General features: G+C 42.3%; 1 protein-coding gene across 2 annotated transcripts; it reads right to left on the minus strand.

Moving 5' to 3' along the window:
- Window positions 1-1,885: 1,885 nt before the first annotated feature.
- On the minus strand, window positions 1,886-19,210 carry LOC115109248 (N-chimaerin-like). Of its 2 annotated transcripts, XM_029633961.2 has the most exons (8): window positions 18,866-19,210; window positions 18,381-18,710; window positions 16,593-16,677; window positions 8,399-8,572; window positions 7,672-7,749; window positions 6,681-6,818; window positions 4,766-4,871; window positions 1,886-4,619 (listed from the first exon to the last, which is right to left on the minus strand). In XM_029633961.2, the coding sequence occupies exons 2-8, from the start codon at window positions 18,633-18,635 to the stop codon at window positions 4,448-4,450; spliced, it is 1,008 nt and encodes a 335-aa protein (XP_029489821.1). In that variant the 5' UTR covers window positions 18,636-18,710; window positions 18,866-19,210; the 3' UTR covers window positions 1,886-4,447. The 2 variants fall into 2 exon arrangements, with proteins under 2 accessions (XP_029489821.1, XP_064868791.1); XM_065012719.1 differs by having other exon boundaries at window positions 18,381-19,210.
- Window positions 19,211-19,526: the final 316 nt, after the last annotated feature.

A 19,526-nucleotide genomic window follows, 5' to 3' on the forward strand; every position in this document is an offset into this window, starting at 1 on the left:
CATGCCATTTGTTGTGATATATTGACAATCAGGATATTTGATACGGGTCCCATTGGTTAACTTGTGTTACATTATAATGTCCTTTCCAGAATAATTATTTGGGAATACTATACGAGTAGTTTGAGAAAAACACAATGATTTTACATGTCAAATATAGTAATCAAACTGTCACTAAAGTTGTCCTGTTTGATCTCTAATAAATATGTTTTGTCTCCCTCTGAGGGTAATTTTGGACCAACATATCCACAACATCTATCCCATCTAGCTACTGCAATGAGTTTCCAGATGGCCAAGCATCACACCCCAACACCCCATCTCCACTGTACACCTGCCCCTCCCCACTAAGGCAATGATGGGACCAGGCAAATCCATTTCCCTACAGCCTCCACCTGTTCAATCAGCCAGTCACTCAACCAGCCGCATCATTCATCTTATTTAGTGGCAAATTGCAATTTTGTCAATGTCTGAATCAAGAGAGATCTGTCTCTCTACCCCCTCCACCCTCCCCATACCAATCATAGACCACCTGAATCCTACAACCTCTAAGTACCTCCTGCCTGGACCCAACCCATGTGACCCTGGAGAAACCCATTGAATCTGCTCATTCAACCTCAACGTGGTCAGGCAGTGGGACTGTGTCATCCTATCATTGCGGTTGAGAACCAGTTCATTCTTTCAGCAGGAGTCGGCCCTTATATAGCCCGGCGGGAGTTTCTCTCAGTCAGACCTATTTTAGTCTATTTTCTACATGTGATTAAAACGCTCTCTTAATCTGAATAATAGTAATGTGGTGTCTGTGGAGCATCTGCTCGGCATGGCAGTGCATTGAGCATCTCCCGCTGCCTGTTTCTGCTCCCTACCAGATTATGTGGATTACACTTTCCATGGAGTGCGTTACTGGGATATTTTGACACAATATTTAACCCCAAAAATAGCATTTTAGTTTGATGTGTATTGTTTAATGTTCTGAAGATAAATTATATTTACTATCAATATATTCTATCATTTAACATGAATTACAATTAAAGCTATTCTAAGAGCTCTTTGATGTTGTAAGGGTATTTTTACAGTAGGTCAATTGTTTCATGTACATTTTGTTTTATGGGTATGATGGATGGGGGAAGGGTTGCAATGGCTGTATAGTACAGGATATTTGTATTTGGTGATGCAATTTTATTTAATGTAGGCCTATGCTATTTAAAAATGTCCCCAAATTTCTACAATATGATAGTGACATAGGCTATAGAAAAATATAGTAAATGTCCACATTGAGAACTCAATATACGACTACCGTACAAGCATTACATACATTTTCCACTTCACATGGCTGAACTGAATATTTCAGCATATTTTAGCAGTTGGAAATGTAGGTCAGCCTATGCAGGACAAAATGTCACACAACTTCATCCAATCAACAGAGAGAAGACAGTTATATCATGGATCAGAAGCACTAAAACATTTAGATTCATTAATTTGCATATGAATCAGCCATCCCATGGTATATTTAGCAAATTCTATTTGATCTGCATGAAGATAGGTCTGTCATAACATTGTCATAGCAGTAGTCTGAACATTTACATGGGTTTCTTGGTTTGGTCGACTACTGGCTGCAGCTAATAGAGATGCATAATAAAAACGCTGAAATTAAATAGAATAACAAAAAATTACAATTTTGTTGACCAATCAACCGAAACTAGATCTGCATTATTTCACCATTAATTCAAACCTAATGTAAATGATAAACCCCAGCGATAAAGACGTCAAGAGTTCCTGAACAGGTATAAATCATACTGAAGCATGAATACAGTAGCCACAAAGATTTGAGTATAAAATGGGAAGCATTAAAAAAGCATGAGGTGATTAACACAGAAAAGCTTGGGGCAGGTTCGTTTGGATCGTTTTTAATAATCCAGCCTAAATGCGTAGTGTTTCCACTACGAGAACAATGGCAGAGCATTTAATGGGATTTCACATCATGGGATTTCACATGCTTGTCATTCAGGATGGCTGTGGTTCTCCACCAAAGAAACCATGGTCAGTGAGATCTCCTAAGGGGTATACTACAAAGCAGGATCAAGGAATTAGCCAGCTAACTTGCCTAAATATTTTTTAAATTAACTTTTACATTTTAAAGAAAGTTCAGCTTAAAATGGGCATGCTCTAATTGACTCAACAACCAAAACACATATATAGTCAGGTCCATAATTATTGGCACCCTTGATAAAGATGAGCAAAAATTATTTTATAAAATAAATAATATAAATAGTGAGGAATAGTGAATGCAAAAATTGTTTGGGGAATTATATTATTTTATACTGATACAATTGCTCAGTGAAAGAACATTTGTTTAACAAGTAATAAATAAGGTGCTAAAAGAGATAGGTGTCAAAATTATTGGCACCCCTGTTTTCAATACTCTAGTACCCTTCCCTTGTGAGGATAACGACACTGAGCCTTTTTCTAAAATGCGTTATGAGATTGGAGAACATATTGTAAGGGATCTTAGAACATTCCTCTATACACAATCTTTCCAGATCCTTGATGTCCTTCATCTGTGCTTATGGACGGCCCTCATCAATTCAAACCACAGGTTTTCAATGGGGTTCAAGTCCAGAGACTGAAATGGCCATTGCAAAATGTTGGTTTGGTGGTCAATGAATCATTTATTTGGGGATTTTGATTAGTGCTTGGGGTTATTGTCTTGCTGGAAGATCCACTTGTGGCCAAGTGTCAGCCTCCTGGCAGAGGAACTCAGGTTTTTGGCAAAAAATGTCCTGTTACTTGGTAAAGTTGACGTTAACATCAAAGACACCAACACCATATTTTACTGTAGGTATGAGATACTTTTCTTCATATGCTTCTATTTTTCAACGCCAAACCCACCAGTGGTGTGCATGGCCAAAGAGCTCTAATTTCATGTCGTTTTTTTTGCAAACAATATAGCTCAGTATTTGTATTATTTATTTTATACAGTCATTTTTGCTCATCTTTATCAAGGTTGCCAATAATTATGGACCTGACTGTTTAGCCTTCTTAATGAATCAGAAAATCAAACGTTTTTTATGGTTGCTTATTAAAGTTAGCTGGCTAACTCATTGATCCTATTTTATAGTATACCCCTCAGCGGAAAGTGTATGAATCAATCAGGAAAAACACATGAACCAAAATAACAACAGCTTTAGTTCACTGGCAGCACAAATGCAAGGGTACACTTTGATCTTATAATGAGCCGCGAGTAAGGAAGATAAGACATCACTGGCTTTTGGAAAATGTGTGGAAAGAAATTGCTTGTGGGTTAATTAAACCTAAAAATGCATAAACCCCAAGTGACAATGTTTGCATATGTATCCAGCAATTAAAAATCTGGATGGAGAGAAGGCCGTGCCTAAAGGTATTGTGGGTTTTGTTTTCATCTCAGAGCGAATCATTGTGATTGACACATAGTTTGAGGGGACGCTGCACACGGTCATGTGGGCCCTGGGCCATCTATAGCAGTGCCTGTTCATTTCAATATGCAGATTGAGAGGAACAGCCCCCTTTATCAAGGTCATTTTGCAAGTGCACGCAAATGTAGCATGCCATGTACTTCAATGTCTGGTGTCTGGACATATTGTACCATATTCTAAAATTAACATGCACTGCAATAAATGCTTATTCAACAGCTTCATTGTTACTGGAACAATTGCGATGACTCAGGCCATACCAGTGCATTTTCAGAAAGCAAGGTTTAATAAATTAAAATGTACATGAGCAAATTAAGTAAACAAATATTACAATAAAAAAACATTAACTGCACAAATGTAGTAGTTTGAATGCAATAAAGTTTTGACTGTCGGGAAATGTAACAGAACATTTAAAAGTACACTGATTACTTGTTTTCTGATTGAAAGAGGCTTTGAATTTCCCCTAAAGAAGACTTGCATATAAAACAGCTGAAAAGGCAAAAAAGACAGGATCAGTCAAAGATCATTACAAAGGTTCAGAAAAGATACAGTAGTCTATTTCACATCCAGGTATACAATGTTTCACAAAAACAATTGCCTAATAGGCAACCGGGCGGGAGGTACTGTACATCTACAGGACAAATAATAGCAGAGTAACAATGTTTCACAATCTTTACCACATGCTGGGTTACTTCTACAAAGCTATACAAAATAAAGACGTGGCCAAGTCTGGTCCATCAGTGTTCTACACAAGCCCCGACAAAAATGGGGAGACAGACATGCAAAGTTTAAGGTACATTATCATCCACACCCGTTACAGGGGAAGAAAAAGTGTGGTTCAGCACTAATCCACTAGAAGTGGAAATGGATATATAACAAATGTAATACAAAGATGCCTTACTATTCAAGTCCTCGCACAAAAAAAGTGATTAGGCAGCATCAAGCTGTTTTACAAAAAAAAGTGTCTCTTTCCTTCCATATCTCAGCAGAATGGATGTATGTTTTCAGAAGAGGGTGTCTTCATTTTTTATGAGGAACTCCACCACCTGCCGTTGGTAACGGATGTCGTTGAGTGCCGTCATGGCATCCAGGTTTGGGGCACGCAGGAGGGTGGGCCCGAAAACAATGCCCAGGTTCTCGGCATTCATCAGGTTGTCCTTCTCATTCAACGTTACCCTGTAGAAGAGGCACATCAAGGAGAGGCAATTAACAATCTGAGCATTCAATTATAACCATATGTCTCAGATAAACAAGGATGCTCTTACAAATCACCAGGGTAACACATTGTTTTGCAGAGAAGCTAGAGGGTGTCAATAACTCACCTCTTTAAATGGACCATGAGGTACCTCAGGGTTTCACTGTGTGCTGCAGGCAGAAGTTCCAGAGCCTCACGGAAGGCCTCTTGCTGCTTCTCTGGGTCTTCCAGCTCTGAGAAGCAAACAGAAGCATGGGGTGAAAGCAGAGCAGTCTCTCTGTCTACAGACTCTCACAAGACACTCTCAAAACCTCCCATAGAAATATCCGTGCTCAATGGTTCTCACTGAAATGATTTACTATCGTGTGGGTTGTTCCACCTCAAAAAAAGCACAAGAAAGACGATTTTGAAACTCACCATCTCAGATTGTTCTGAAATTGTTTCTGTAGTTAGAAACAGGTAATATAAGCATTCCTGAAATATTATTTTGTTGAAATATAATTTCACCTCTGAGAAATTAAGCTAATTGATTGCACCCAAATTGGCCATTTTAATTTATAGCTGAAGCTGTGGCTCTATATGTATTGTGATTAGTGACATAAACCATTAAACCCAACGCAACCCAATTCCATTACAATTGCAAAACACTATACAGTGTGTGTTTGGGCTTTTACCATTGAAGACCATTAGAGACCTTAAAATTGAAACCATTAGAACTGCTGTAGCCTAATGGTTTGCTTGTTCACCAGGAATGGTCTAACAGTAACTAATCCCTTTTTTGAAGGGGACACAGGTTAAATTTCCTGGACACAGGTTAAAGCGCAAAATAAGAACAAACTAATTTGCTTTCATGGAGGACTGGCTTGAATTGTGAGGATGACCATACAATTTATTTTAATCATGAGGCAAATCTATTGGTTTTCTATCCAAAGTTGCAAAGGCAATGTTATGAACTATTGAATAAAACAAATGAGACCAGTATTTGGATAAAAGAGTGTGGTTGGATAGCAGGTACAGTGGCATCTAGTGGTCAAAACCTGGTATTTTCACACTACTTTTTGGTAAATAATGCGAGTGAATTCAATTACTAATTTCTCTGAACAATGAAAAAAAAACACCAGATTCACAGAGAATACATTTCATAGTATGGAGAAGCAATACTCCAAGCCGTGGCGTTATACTACATGACAAACATAGAGAACTGATACTGTATACTGGTTGTTGGGGTGGGGTTAGCATGGGGTGTGGGCATCAGTGGGTGGCTTTTGACTATTATTTTGGATTCATTGTGTCTTACACATTGGTAGGAAGAAGTTTGGTCCAATTCGGATGTTGGGTACTATATTTATTGAATATTATCTGAATCGTATAAATTAAAATGGACAATTTGAGTGCAATCAATTAGCTTAATTTCTCTGAGATAACACTTCATTTCAACAAAATAATGTTTCAGGAATGTGAATCTTACCTGTTTCTAACTACAGAAAGAATTTCAGAACAATCTGAGATGGTGGGTGTCATGGCTTGGCGAAATGACATGGAACAAGAGTTTTCCCCTTCACATCAGAGTGCACTCAAGTCGATATAACTGATTACCACACAAGAGTCATTTTCTAAAACAGAACCATAAGAACTTCAAAGGGAGAGAAGCATCTGATGCTCATTTTATGTGGACTGCATGAAAGTACATTACATTCTCCACTGAATGCCCAGGATTGTTAATAACGATACATAAATAGTGGAAATTCAGTAAAGCACAACAATGAAAACTCAAAAACATCAGGATCTATTTTGCAGAATCATTTCTGAACACTCACAGAGCAAAAAGGAAGACCTGAATACATTTTCACTGAATGCTTCCATAATGCATCATAGCTTTAATGTTGAGGGATTTACATAATTCAACCACATGTATGAAAAGGCACACCAATGGTAGTTCTTCTTGCATGGTACATTTTCCGTGGTGCTGGTGCGTGACTGAAACAATTATACATGGTTTTAACCAGCAGAGAAGAGGAAAAAGCTGCTTTTGTTGAACTCACTTGCAACCTCAATGAACCTGGGGTAGGCATCGTATGAGATGACAGGAATGGGTAAATCCCTGAGGTACAGTTTAAGTGCTCCCGTGATGATGTTGATATCTTCATAAGCGTTTGCAGAGATGTCTGTCTTCTCACCATCTGTGAAGAGATATAACACATTTGTTAGAAAAGAGGGAAGAACTGTCTGGATGTGCATAAGACATTGCATTACATTCGTCTTGCTGATTGAACTCAAGGAAATTGAGTCCAATCAGCATGGTGTGCTTGTGGTGTAGTGTAAGTTGAGGACTAAAGGGATTGTGTCACCGTGGGGGATGAAATCTAGGCTGGTCCTCTGCTTTGACTCGCCTGGCCTGCTTTCCTCTGACTGTTCCTGAGTCCGACACAGTATCCAGAGCAGGCCTAATTCTGAGGGTCTACATATCACAGTGTTGTGAGCTGGAATGACACGCTTGTCATAGGTGATCTCCCATACACTGGTCTAGCTAAGGTTCAGCCCATAGCTCCAGGGTTGCCCTCAATCCATTTCTAAACTCACTCTGCACTGGGCAGAGAACGAGGCAGGCTAACTACCTCTTTAACTGGAGTAGATAAATGAAGTTGGAGGTTTAATACTACGGTGAATTACATTTCGGTCAGCTACAGCCTTTGGACTAGTCCAATAACGGCCTTTGAACTAGTCCAATAATTTGCCATCCCCAGAGCTGGCCCATGGCCCTATCTGTAAATCCCGTGAGTGGACTGTGTCAGGATGAGCCATGCTCTCCAGATGGAGATAAATCCCTCCACAAATGTGTCACTTTCCCATTAATCACAAATATGCAAACACATCGCATTGTCAACATTTAACTCAAAGATTAGTTCAATGTAAACCATCACATTGAGCACACATGGAGGCGCTAAGAGCTGACAAGCACGCTACTGTGAGAGGCACCCGAGGGGTTTTGTTAACACCCGAACAGAAGGATAGGGGTGTCAAAAGAAGACGCACCTCTGTCAAATGCCGACTTGACATCTTCGACTGAATCGCTGAATCCAGACATTCTGTAGAGCCCTTCAGACTTCAGACCTATGACAGAGGGATAGAGGGGGATTAATGAACAATTCTGCATTTCCATAACACAACATAGGACTGAAGTGGGCATCCAAGAGCAAAATAAATAGAGGCATATTCACCTTCAGCGGTCACCTTGGGCAACATAGAGAATGTCATTAACAGCTCTTCAATATGCATGAGAAATTAAGAATGTCTACAATAGCACACAGGGAATAACATGGGCAGATGCAAATAGTTTTCCGCACCATTGGACAAAATAATAAAGACATAAATCAAACATAGCATTAGTTACAGACGTAGATTACCGGGCTAGACAATGAGGTAGAAATGAGGGTTTTACACCGTTGAGTGATTCAACTGGAATGCAATCAACTGAGGCAGCAGCAGCAACACAGTAAACTATTCTCCATTACACATGTACAATTACCAGGCCTCCCATCAGCTCTCCAAGTCATATTAATGGATAGGACCAACGTTACAATCATTAGACCTTCACCTTCTACTCCCTACACTGAATTGGGTTTGTGTGCAAGTCCATCACATTACATTACAATTCCGTTACAATTCTCAAAATATAACATTTCCTGAAAAGGAAAGAGGGAGTGAACGGTGTAATTTCCAAGTATGTTAATAGAGCCATGGCCATCTATCTTCTGCTCACCTCTTGATTCAATTTCCTGTATGCACATGTCCACTACCATGGGTCGCTTGGTGTTGTGAGCTTTCACCAGAGTTGTTAGCTCACAGCTGTACACTTTCTTGACGTGTTTCAGGTCTGGCACGCAGTTGCGGGGTACCATAGTGGAGCACTGCTTGTGGACGTTCAAACCACAATCTGAAAGAAAAGAGGAAGAGGAGAGTCAGAGTGGACAACCTAAGAGGGATATCTTCCAATGATACAATCTTCCAGGGAAATAATAGACCTGATTGAGCATTGAAGTGTACCAGAATTATTAGCCTGCATCCCCCAAATTGCTCATTTCATTTTAGTTGACTGGCTTGTTTTGTTTTTGCTTGCTAAGGCCTACATCTTCTTGATCAATATTTGCCGTCGGCATGTCATTGGACGACTGGAGAATTCTGTCCTAGCTGTTGACTTCACTCACTGGTCAGCTGCCAGGGGTGTTATTGGAGTCACCTTGAGCACCGGAGTGGAACACAGGTCCACAAACAATCTCTCATTCAGACAGTGTGCCATTTATGCATAAAAATAATTCATAACAAATTCCACAAAGTTTGATCTTATAACTACCAAATGTATTCTTGATTTTCCTATGTAGCTTGGTTTGTTTTGTCATTTTTACACACAAAAATAATTTGTAGCTCAACATGCTCCTCATTTATGCTCTTCTAAGCAGTGAATATGTAGTTTTAATGAGCATCTCACACTGCTTTGGTCTTCAGTACTAGTGATTGGGGCCTGAGGTGCAACTGCCTGCCTCAGAATCAGAGCAGATATCAGCTTGTAGGGAGCACAGCACACTGAGCACAGCACAGCAGCCTACAGAGAACAGACGCAGAGCGACCCCTGCTCCGCTTTGTAACAGAGGCTCTTAGAAGGAATTAGAGGCCACTGAAAACAACGTGGCCTGGAGGAGGGAGAGTCAGGCATGCATGCTCCATTCTCCCCCAGAATCTGGGCTCGCACACAATGTCCGTGCAGGCAGAAATTCAGCCGCGGCGGGCAACATCAGACCTAGATTCAGAGGAAATATGTCATCAATTTTGCTCCTCAAATATCAATAATAAAAAAATCACAAAAAGACTATGATCTACTGGTATAACTATACATATTTTGATTAATATGGGCCCTCAGAGAAATTTCACCAGGCTTTATTCATGTGCATTGATGCAGAAATGTAATTACGTTTAAGAGATGATTCTCTTAAGGGTATGAGACAAGCAGTGTAATAGAGGGCAGCCTCTCACCAGGCACAGGTCTGCTGAACTGGTGTTGTGCATGTGAGCACGCACGCACGCACACACACACAATGATGTGGTGGGAGAGCCCCAAGGGAGCCTAGGAGCCTGCAGAAAGACACTGCTTTACTGCACTGTCAGCTCTGTTGCCATGGCGAGGAGAAGACACTCCGGTGAGGATAAGCTCTGCTCTGATATGGCTAAAAGGGTTTGACACTGGAGGTGGGGAAAGAGGTAAGGGTCCAGTCCCGCTGGTAGCCAATCAACACATTATCATGTAGTTTAACCTTTACCGTGCCTGGGATCCCCAATGGTTCTCTATCTCACCATCTCTAATGCCACAGCATAATACACCATCTCTAACGGCAGCAGCATAATACACCATCTCTAACGGCAGCTGCATAATACACCATCTCTAATGGCAGCAGAATGATACACCATCTCTAACGGCAGCGGCATAATACACCATCTCTAACGGCAGCTGCATAATACACCATCTCTAACGGCAGCAGCATAATACACCATCTCTAATGGCAGCAGAATGATACACCATCTCTAACGGCAGCGGCATAATACACCATCTCTAACGGCAGCGGCATAATACACCATCTCTAACGGCAGCAGCATAATACACCATCTCTAACGGCAGCAGCATAATACACCATCTCTAATGGCAGCAGCATAATACACCATCTCTAACGGCAGCAGCATGATACACCATCTCTAATGGCAGCAGCATGATACACCATCTCTAATGGCAGCAGCATGATACACCATCTCTAATGGCAGCATATATAATATTATATGTAGTTCTCCACCATCAAATCAAATTGTATGTGTCACATGCGCCGAATACAACAGGTGTTAGCATTTCACCTTACAGTGAAATGCTAACTTACAAGCCCTTAACCAACAATGCAGTTTTAAGAAAAAACCTAAAAGAAATGTTTAAAAAAAAGTAAGAGCAGCAGTAAATAACAATAGCGAGGCTATATACAGGGGGTACCGGTACAGAGTCAATGTCAATGTGTGGGAGCACCGGTGTCGAGGTAATTGAGGTAATATGTACATGTATGTAGAGTTATTAAAGTGACTATGCATAAATAATAACTGAGAGTAGCAGCAGCGTTCTGGGGGCGGGGGGGCAATGCAAATAGTCTGGGTAACCATTTGATTACCTGTTCAGGAATCTAATGGCTTGGGGGTAGAAGCTATTTAGGAGCCTCTTGGACCTAGACTTGGTGCTTCCGGTACAGCTTGCCATGAGGTAGCAGAAAGAACAGTCTATGGCTAGGGTGGCTGGAGTCTTTGACAATTTTTAGGGCCTTCCTCTGACACCGCCTGGTATAGAGGTCCTGGATGGCAGGAAGCTTGGTGATGTACTGGGCCCGGTGATGTACTGGGCCCTACGCACTAACCTCTGTAGTGCCTTGCGGTCGGAGGCCGAGCAGTTGCCGTACCAGGTAGTAATGCAACCCGTCAGGATGTTCTCGATGGTGCAGCTGTAAAACCTTTTGAGGATCTGAGGACCCATGCCAAATCTTTTCAGTCTCCTGAGGGGGAATAGGTTTTGTCGTGCCCTCTTCACGACTGTCTTGGTGTGATTGGACCATGTTAGTTTGTTGGTGATGTGGACGCCATGGGGGTGTGCTTGGTCCTCCTTTTCCTGTAGTCCACAATCATCTCCTTTGTCTTGATCACGTTGAGGGAGAGGTTGTTGTCCTTGCACCACACGGTCAGGTCTCTGACCTCCTCCCTATAGAGGCTGTCTCATCGTTGTCGGTGATCAGGCCTACCACTGTTGTGTCATCAGAAAACTTAATGATGGTGTTGGAGTCGTGCCTGGCCGTGCAGTCATGAGTGAACAGGGAGTACAGGAGGGGGCTGAGCACGCACCCCTGAGGGGCCCTCGTGTTGAGGATCAGCATGGCGGATGTGTTGTTACCTACCCTTACCACCTCGGGACAGCCCGTCAGGAAGTCTAGGATCTAGTTGGAGAGAGAGGTGTTTAGTCCTATGGTCCTTAGCTTAGTGTTGAGCTTTGATAGCACTATGGTGTTGAACACGGAGTTGTAGTCAATGAATAGCATTCTCACATAGGTGTTCCTTTTGTCCATGTGGGAAAGGGCAGTGTGGAGTGCAATAGAGATTGCATCATCTGTGGATCTGTTGGTGCGGTATGCAAATTAGAGTAGGTCTAGGGTTTCTGGGATAATGATGTTGATGTGAGCCATGACCAGCCTTTCAAAGCATGTCATGGCTACAGACGTGAGTGCTACAGGTCGGTAGTCATTTAGGCAGGTTACCTTAGTATTCTTGGGCACAAGGACTATGGTGGTCTGCTTGAAACATGTTGGTATTACAGATTCAGACAGGGAGAGGTTGAAACTGTCAGTCAAGACACTTGCCAGTTGGTCAGCGCATGCTCAGAGTACACTTCTTGGTAATCCGCCTGGCCCTGCGGCCTTGTGAATGTTGACCTGTTTGAAGGTCTTACTCACATCGGCTGCGGAGAGTGTGATCGTATAGTCGTCCGGGAACAGCTGATGCACTCATGCATGTTTCAGTCTTACTTGCCTCGAAGCGAGCAGAGAAGTAATTTAGCTCGTCTGGTAGGCAGGCTCGTGTCACTAGGCAGCTCTCGGCTGTGCTTCCCTTTGTAGTCTGTAATAGTTTGCAAGCCCTGCCACATCTGACGAGCGTCAGAGCCGGTGTGACTCAATCTTAGTCCAGTATTGATGTTTTGCCTGTTTGATGGTTCGTCGAAGGGCATCGCGGGATTTCTTATATGCTTCTGGGTTAGAGTCCCGCTCCTTGAAAGCGGCAGCTCTCCGATTTAGCTCAGTGCGAATGTTGCCTGTAATCCATGGCTTCTGGTTGGGGTATGTACGTACAGTCACTGTGTGGACGACGTCATCGATGCACTTATTGATGAAGCCAGTGACTGATGTGGTGTACTCATCAAAGCCATCGGAAGAATCCCGGAGCATATTCCAGTCTGTGCTAGCAAAGCAGTCCTGTAGTTTAGCATCTGCTTCATCTGACCACTTTTTTATAGACCAAGTCACTGGTGCTTCCGGCTTGAATTTTTCTTGTAAGCAGGAATCATTTGCCAAATGGAGAGCAAGGGAGAGCTTTGTACGTGTCTCTGTGTGTGGAGTAAAGGTGGTCGAGAATTAGTTTTTCCTCTGGTTGCACATTTAACATGCTGATAGAAATGAGGTAAAACTAATGTAAGTTTCTCTGCATTAAAGTCCTCGGCCACTTGGAGCGCTGCCTCTGGATGAGCGTTTTCCTGTTTGCTTATGGCCATATACAGCTCATTGAGCGCGGTTTTAGTGCCAGTATCTGTCTGTGATGGTACGTAGACAGCTACGAAAAATACAGATGAAGACTGTAGAGTGTGGCCTACAGCTTATCATGAGATACTCTACCTCAGGCTAGCAAAACCATTGAGACCTCCAGCTGTTGTTCACATATATGCATAGGCCCCCGCCCCGTGTCTTACCAGAGGCTGCTGTTCTGTCCTGCCAATGGGGTGTATAACCCGCCAGCTGTTTGTTCTTAATCTCGTCGCTCAGCCACAACTCGGTGAAACATAAGATATTACAGTTTTTAATGTCCTGTTGGTAGGATATACATGCTTTCAGCTCGTCCCATTTGTTTTCCAGCGATTGAACATTAGCTAGCAGGACGGAAGGCAATGGCAGATTAGCCACTCGTCGCCTGATCCTCGCAAGGCACCCTGATCTCTTTCCGCGAAATCTGCGTTTCCTTCTCCAGCGAATAACGGGGATCTGGGCTTGGTCGGGTGTCTGTATTATATCCCTCCCGTCCGACTCATTGAAGAAGAACTCTTCGTCCAGTTTGAGGTGAGCATTCGCAGTTCTGATTTTTGGTCATAAGAGACGGTAGCAGCAACATTATGTACAAAACAAGTTACGAACAACACGAAAAAACAAACAAAATAGCATGGTTGGTTAAGAGCCGATAAGACGGCAGCCCTCCCCTTCGGCACCATCGTAGTTGCATAGAATGGGGATGAATAGAGAATGGGCTGTGTGACCGAGCTCTCTGGTTTTTAATGCGGGAGGAAATGGAGTTCCTTCCCAGCGCTCAGAGCTCAGAGTCCAGAGCTTTGTTTTCTTCATGGGCATGATGGTATGAGACTGGGGGGCGTCCTCTGATGAAGAAATGTGGCACAACAAGCACTGGCAGGGTCTGGCTTCCTGGCACTTGCTCAAAAACACATACAGAAAGAAAGTGGGAGCACATTTTTGGAATGCTAAATTCAAACATCGCATAAGACTTCACTGTCCTAGATTCTGGTCGCCATGGGTTTTGTCTGAAGGAATGGCAAAAAAGTCTACAGAGAATCTCCAAAAATAGGCGCTTTTCATTCGATTGTCATCTGCTTTCTAAGGCAGTGCATAAATTATTCATGGCTCAGCTTCCACAGACATATGTGTGGCTCACTGTGACACATCAATAATATATTAAACACACACATCAGTCCACGTTAATACCTCATTACCAACACCTGGGGACTTCTGTTTATCAAAAAACAATGATAAAAACATGATAATTTTTAATCATTTCGGATATTTTGTACATGTGAAATCTTTCACGTGGTTTTTGGACACGTGAATTTCTCACTTGTTTTCTCCCCACATTTCATTATTTTTCACATGATTATGTTCACCACCTCCAGCTACATCTGGTCTCTCATCTAGGGACCAACCAGAACCAACCCTGCTTAGCTTCAGAGGCAAACTAGAAGTGGGATGCAGGGTGATATATTGCTGGAATGAATGTGACAAAACTTCAAAAAGGCATGGAAAGCAAAGGCCAGGGTAACAACAAAAAATTGCAGAAAAGAGGGAGGCGTTATATTTAATTGCGTTATCATTATTATTTTTTATTTTTTTATTATCACTGAATACGTTTTTTCCCCCTCGCATTTAAAAAGTATTTCCTTGCAATATTTGGTTTTGCTATTAATACTTTCGGGTTTATGTTTTGCTTTCAGTATCATTATTTTTGTTGGCAATTCGAAGAATGTTGTTCTCGACTTCAGAAGTTTTGCTTGATATTAATGGCGCAAAAGTAACTCACTTAATAGAGGATTACACCATATAATAACACTATTACTCTATTGAAGGTGTTTTAAGCCGCAATCTTTAATTTAAACATTAAAGTGTATCCCCGCCACAGTTTCGGTAAAAAGCAGAGGGATGGGCCTGGAGAAATGCAACCACTCTTAAATCCATAGATTACGCTAAGAATGCATGGAATAACCATCCATGATATCAACATTTTTGTTTTAAACATGTTTGTTTACATTTTACTTTGCATACAAACATTGGAGTAAATATCAAGTTTTCTTACATGTGAATCAATCACGTGAAAGTTTTTCACATATGAAACTGCAAATTCGATTTTTACATGTGGTTGTTTTTCACATGTGAAACTACATATCCAATTTCCACGTGAAAGTTAACATGTGAAACCACAAATTTCATGCGAAACTGCAATTCACATGTAAGGCGAAAACATGTCATTCTCCTCACGTGTTAATAAAAGGTGGTGTTAACATGTGAACTCTAAATGTAATACATATGAAAATATGGTTTCACAAATGAAGGAAGTTTAAGCTCAACATGTGAAAACAGATACTGTATTTCATATGTGAAAGTGCGATTTCACATGTGAAAGTACGATTTTTCACACGTGAAACTGCAAATTTGACATGTTTTCTTTTTTTGTAAGGGCGGTGTGATCCAAAAGCTTTTGCTCTCAAGCTAATTAGTTCATCCTTTTTTAGAGACCTTCACAATGGCAAAGCATGCATTCACCGCAGAAATATGATCCCATTTTTGACATACGACATTCATGGGATGCCACAATTATACCACATGTTTATGTTATCCTAGCATTATAAAATGGCTTGTTACCTAATATCATGTGATAATAAAAAATGATATAAAATCACTATAATACATTCAAAAACATTTTAAAAACACTTAGATGGGAACAAAGGAATCTCATGACTATACTGTACATCTTGTAAATGGCTCCAAAACATCAGCTACTGGTTATTGTTCAAAAGGCAGCAAAATCACTCAACTAGTAATATCAGCCCTGATTGGATAAATAGGCCTAGACGTACACGTGTTAGAACATTGTGAATCTATTCAGAGACCATCAAGTGAGTATTTCCGCATGAATCCACAGAGGCATTCTCAACCCCCCACTTCCCCTGCAACTGGAGCAGAGAGAGAGAGAGAGAGAGAGAGAGAGAGAGAGAGAGAGAGAGAGATAGCGAAGAGAGAAGGGAGAGAGGGCGAGAGAGCGAGAGATAGTCTGAGTCCGAACGCCACTGTACATTATGATAATGGACTGATCAATATGACAGGATATAGAGTGCATATAGAGTGCATATAGAGTGCATATAAGTACACTATTAGTCTGACGTTGAGTGGAAAACAACTGCTTTGAACATTACGTGAGAATATGGGAATTTTCATTATAGCTTGTCATTTGAACAGTGGAATAGTAGCTATAAGCAGACTCATCAACTTGACCTCTCATTCATTAGTACAGTAACACACAATCTGCTCTTAGAGCATGGCTTTCACATTAGTGGGAGTATGGATTACATCACACTGAGTAAATGCTTGATGTTGAGTTCTTATTTCACTCTATTATACAACTCCTCTAATCTATTCCCAACACATGGTGGGATTTTAGATTAAGGGATGCAATAGGACACATACTTACAAACACTCACATTAAAAACCAGGTTACCCACATACTGGGGTGAGAACATAAAAGTCCATTACATAAATAGAGAACAGCGTGTTGTTAAGAAAAGAGCAGCCAGGAGCAGCATCTGTATAGTGGCTGTCTACTGTTAAGTATAGCACAGTACGTACCTGCACACTTGACTCCCTGAGCCTTCAGCCCCCACATGAAGTTGGCACAGTATTCACACCAGTGAGGTCCCCGGAACGTGTGGACCTGGAGGATAGTAAGAGAGAGAGAGCGAGAGAGAGAGAGAGAGAGAGCTGGCAGTCAGAAGCTGCAGTCATGTACTGCACAGGTACCATACCTTCCCCAGGTTGCCCTGGAGAAAACCACAATGCCGGCGTCTTAAACTAGTTAAATAAAGGGATTATCTCTGTGTGTGTGTTGTAGATTAGGGGCGTTTAGAGCCCAGTCAAATCAGACAGGATGTCTAGTCCATGCTAACCATTAATGAGTGGCCAGGCTGAATAGTGGTGGTGGTGATGTGATGGTGATGCAGAACGGGGGAGGATGGGTGGGCACCGTTGACCCTGTGCCAGTGTGAGGGGGCATGTTGTCATGGAAATGTGCTACGGCAACGGTTAAAGGATTCTCACGCAGAGAAGGGAGCTCCCACTCCGCCAGGCAACATAACAACAGCTCAGCCAATCAGGAGTGCCTGATCCAGACCTCTGGGCAGGAGGCATTGCTGCCACCCTCTGAGGTGTTTTCCTACACGACGGAGGCAATAATGGCCCCTTTGATATGAGGTGAGAATACTAGCGCCATCAACAATACACTGTGTGAACTCACTATGGGAGCAGGGAAAGCATGAGAAGATCAGCAGTAAAACAATCCGCTGTGAGTTCATCAGACTATACTATTTGCAGGACGGTTAGAATCTCTTTTGTGATTCATGGTTTACAGGGAAAGGAAACCTTACTCTATTTGGTTGGAATAACTGAGCCAACAAGGTGAAAAATCTGTCGATGTGCCCTTGAGCAAGGCGCTTAAGCATAACTTGCTCCAGGGGCGCCATACTACTATGGCAGACCTTGTAAAACAACACAATTCACTGCACCTATCTGGTACGTGTGTGTGTGTGTGTGTGTGTGTGTGTGTGTGTGTGTGTGGAAAAAACAGAACATTTAATTAACCCATAAAACTTAGCACTGGTTGTTATGTCTGGCCTATCTGGTTAAATTTGTCTCCAATGTTCATTTTTTAAAATCATATTTTGTAATCATAACTTCAAAGAGATATCTTGGCTGTACAGAAGGTTTAGGATGATTATTCGTTTTAATGCTCTGTCAATAACTATTGCACCCTAACCATGTCAGCCCAGACTGCTTCCTGTTGTGAAGGGATCTCGAAACAGTTCAATGTGTGACAGACCCTTAAAATTATTTAATGGCGCATTCAGCATGGACTGCATGGCAGGGTAATAAATAAATAAGGAAAGAGGGAAGCAGGAGTCCTGTAAGTGTCAGCAGTTCTAGAACCTTTGAGGGAATGTTTCTCCCCCAGCTCCCAACTTCATTAACTAACCCAAACAGTCAGAGCAGAGCAGGGGCTAAGCCTGCTGACTGGAGCCTAATGGGGATACCACTCCTCCACTGCCCCCCCCCCCCCCCCTTTTCCATCGCCTAATCTCCCCATCTGGTGCCCGAACCAACAACAGTGGACTACAGACCGCCCAACAGATTTCCTTTTGAAAAACACTCAGTGGACAGATCCAAAAACAGTCCTGTTTTCTCAGGCGTTCTCTCGCCCCATAACCCCCCAAACAGACCTTCTGGTGGCCAACTGCCACCACAGCAGCATACTACAAAAAAACACCGCCTGTCTACAACATGCTGAAATACAAGCCATATTTTAGAGTGGAATGGCAGGAAGAGGTGCAACAGAACTACTGTTCCTGTGGCGATCTGTCTCACCTTGAAGTTGTGGACTTTTTCGTACTTGTGCGGCAGGCTGCTGTCCTTCAGCGTGGCTTTGCGGACCAGCGAGGTGAGCTGTGAATAGGCAAACAGTTTGAGAGGCTGCCAGATTGTGGCTGGAGGTTTCTGGGGTCCTGAGATCCTCATCCCCAGAGCAGCTGCCAGTATGTCCTGCTGGTTGGCCTCCTGCTTGGCCTTCTGCACCAGGGACTTCTCACCCTTCTGGACCTCGTAAGACTCCCTGGATGGCATTCTGACACTCAGGTTGGACAAATCAGATGAACAAGCAGCAAACCTTCTAGCGCCGTCCAAAAAGTTAGAGGCCCCCTGGAAAAAACTGGATGCTTAGAGCTAGTTCAAACTATGTAATATTAATTGCATTGTTCCAATTGGACAATTCTCAACTAAGTGAACAAAAACAGCACACACAAATCGCAAAATCCAATACGCAAAAGAATGTGTCCTCCTTTAAATCCTCTCACCACAGTAAGAATTGGATGAACAATGCTCCAACGATGAGAGTCTCAAGTCCTGTGATGGTTGGAGTTGGATAGAAAAGAGAAGAAGCCTTGGGTGCTCATTTGTTCCCTGAATGTGTACGCAGATGAGCTGATGTTGTGTTAATCCTCTCCTCCCTGTGCAGAACTGATATATTCTCTCTGGAACAGAGACAGCACAGTGTGTACTGTGGATGGATGCTGCCAGCATTACCAGAGTGAGGGGAAAGAGGAGTAGTCACAACAGATTAGATGGATCGCACTGGCCAATCACAGTGAGGCAGGAGGCTGCTTATGCTTCATCGTTGCAGTTTCCCCGCCCTCTACAACCCCCCTCTCAGATCCAAAGCAGGAGAGCTTGTGTCGGAAGAGTCAGAGTGAGCGTGGGCTGATAATGAGCAATGAATGAGTCACGCATCATCAATGAGCTGCCACTGCTCACAGCTAAAGACAGAGGTGGGCTGTTGGAGAAAGGGTTATTTTCTAAATCTGGTTACCAACCATTTCCTGTTCCAGGGACCACGGAGACCTGTCCCCACACTCCAAAATGATATACAGAAAAACAAATAAACATCTTATATTTTCAGCTAGAATCTTTTTCGATACATGTTTAAACCACATGAATTTAGCACATGAAACATTTAAA

This window comes from Oncorhynchus nerka, linkage group LG3 (genome assembly GCF_034236695.1).
Source record: "Oncorhynchus nerka isolate Pitt River linkage group LG3, Oner_Uvic_2.0, whole genome shotgun sequence".
Taxonomy (NCBI): Eukaryota; Metazoa; Chordata; class Actinopteri; order Salmoniformes; family Salmonidae; genus Oncorhynchus; species Oncorhynchus nerka.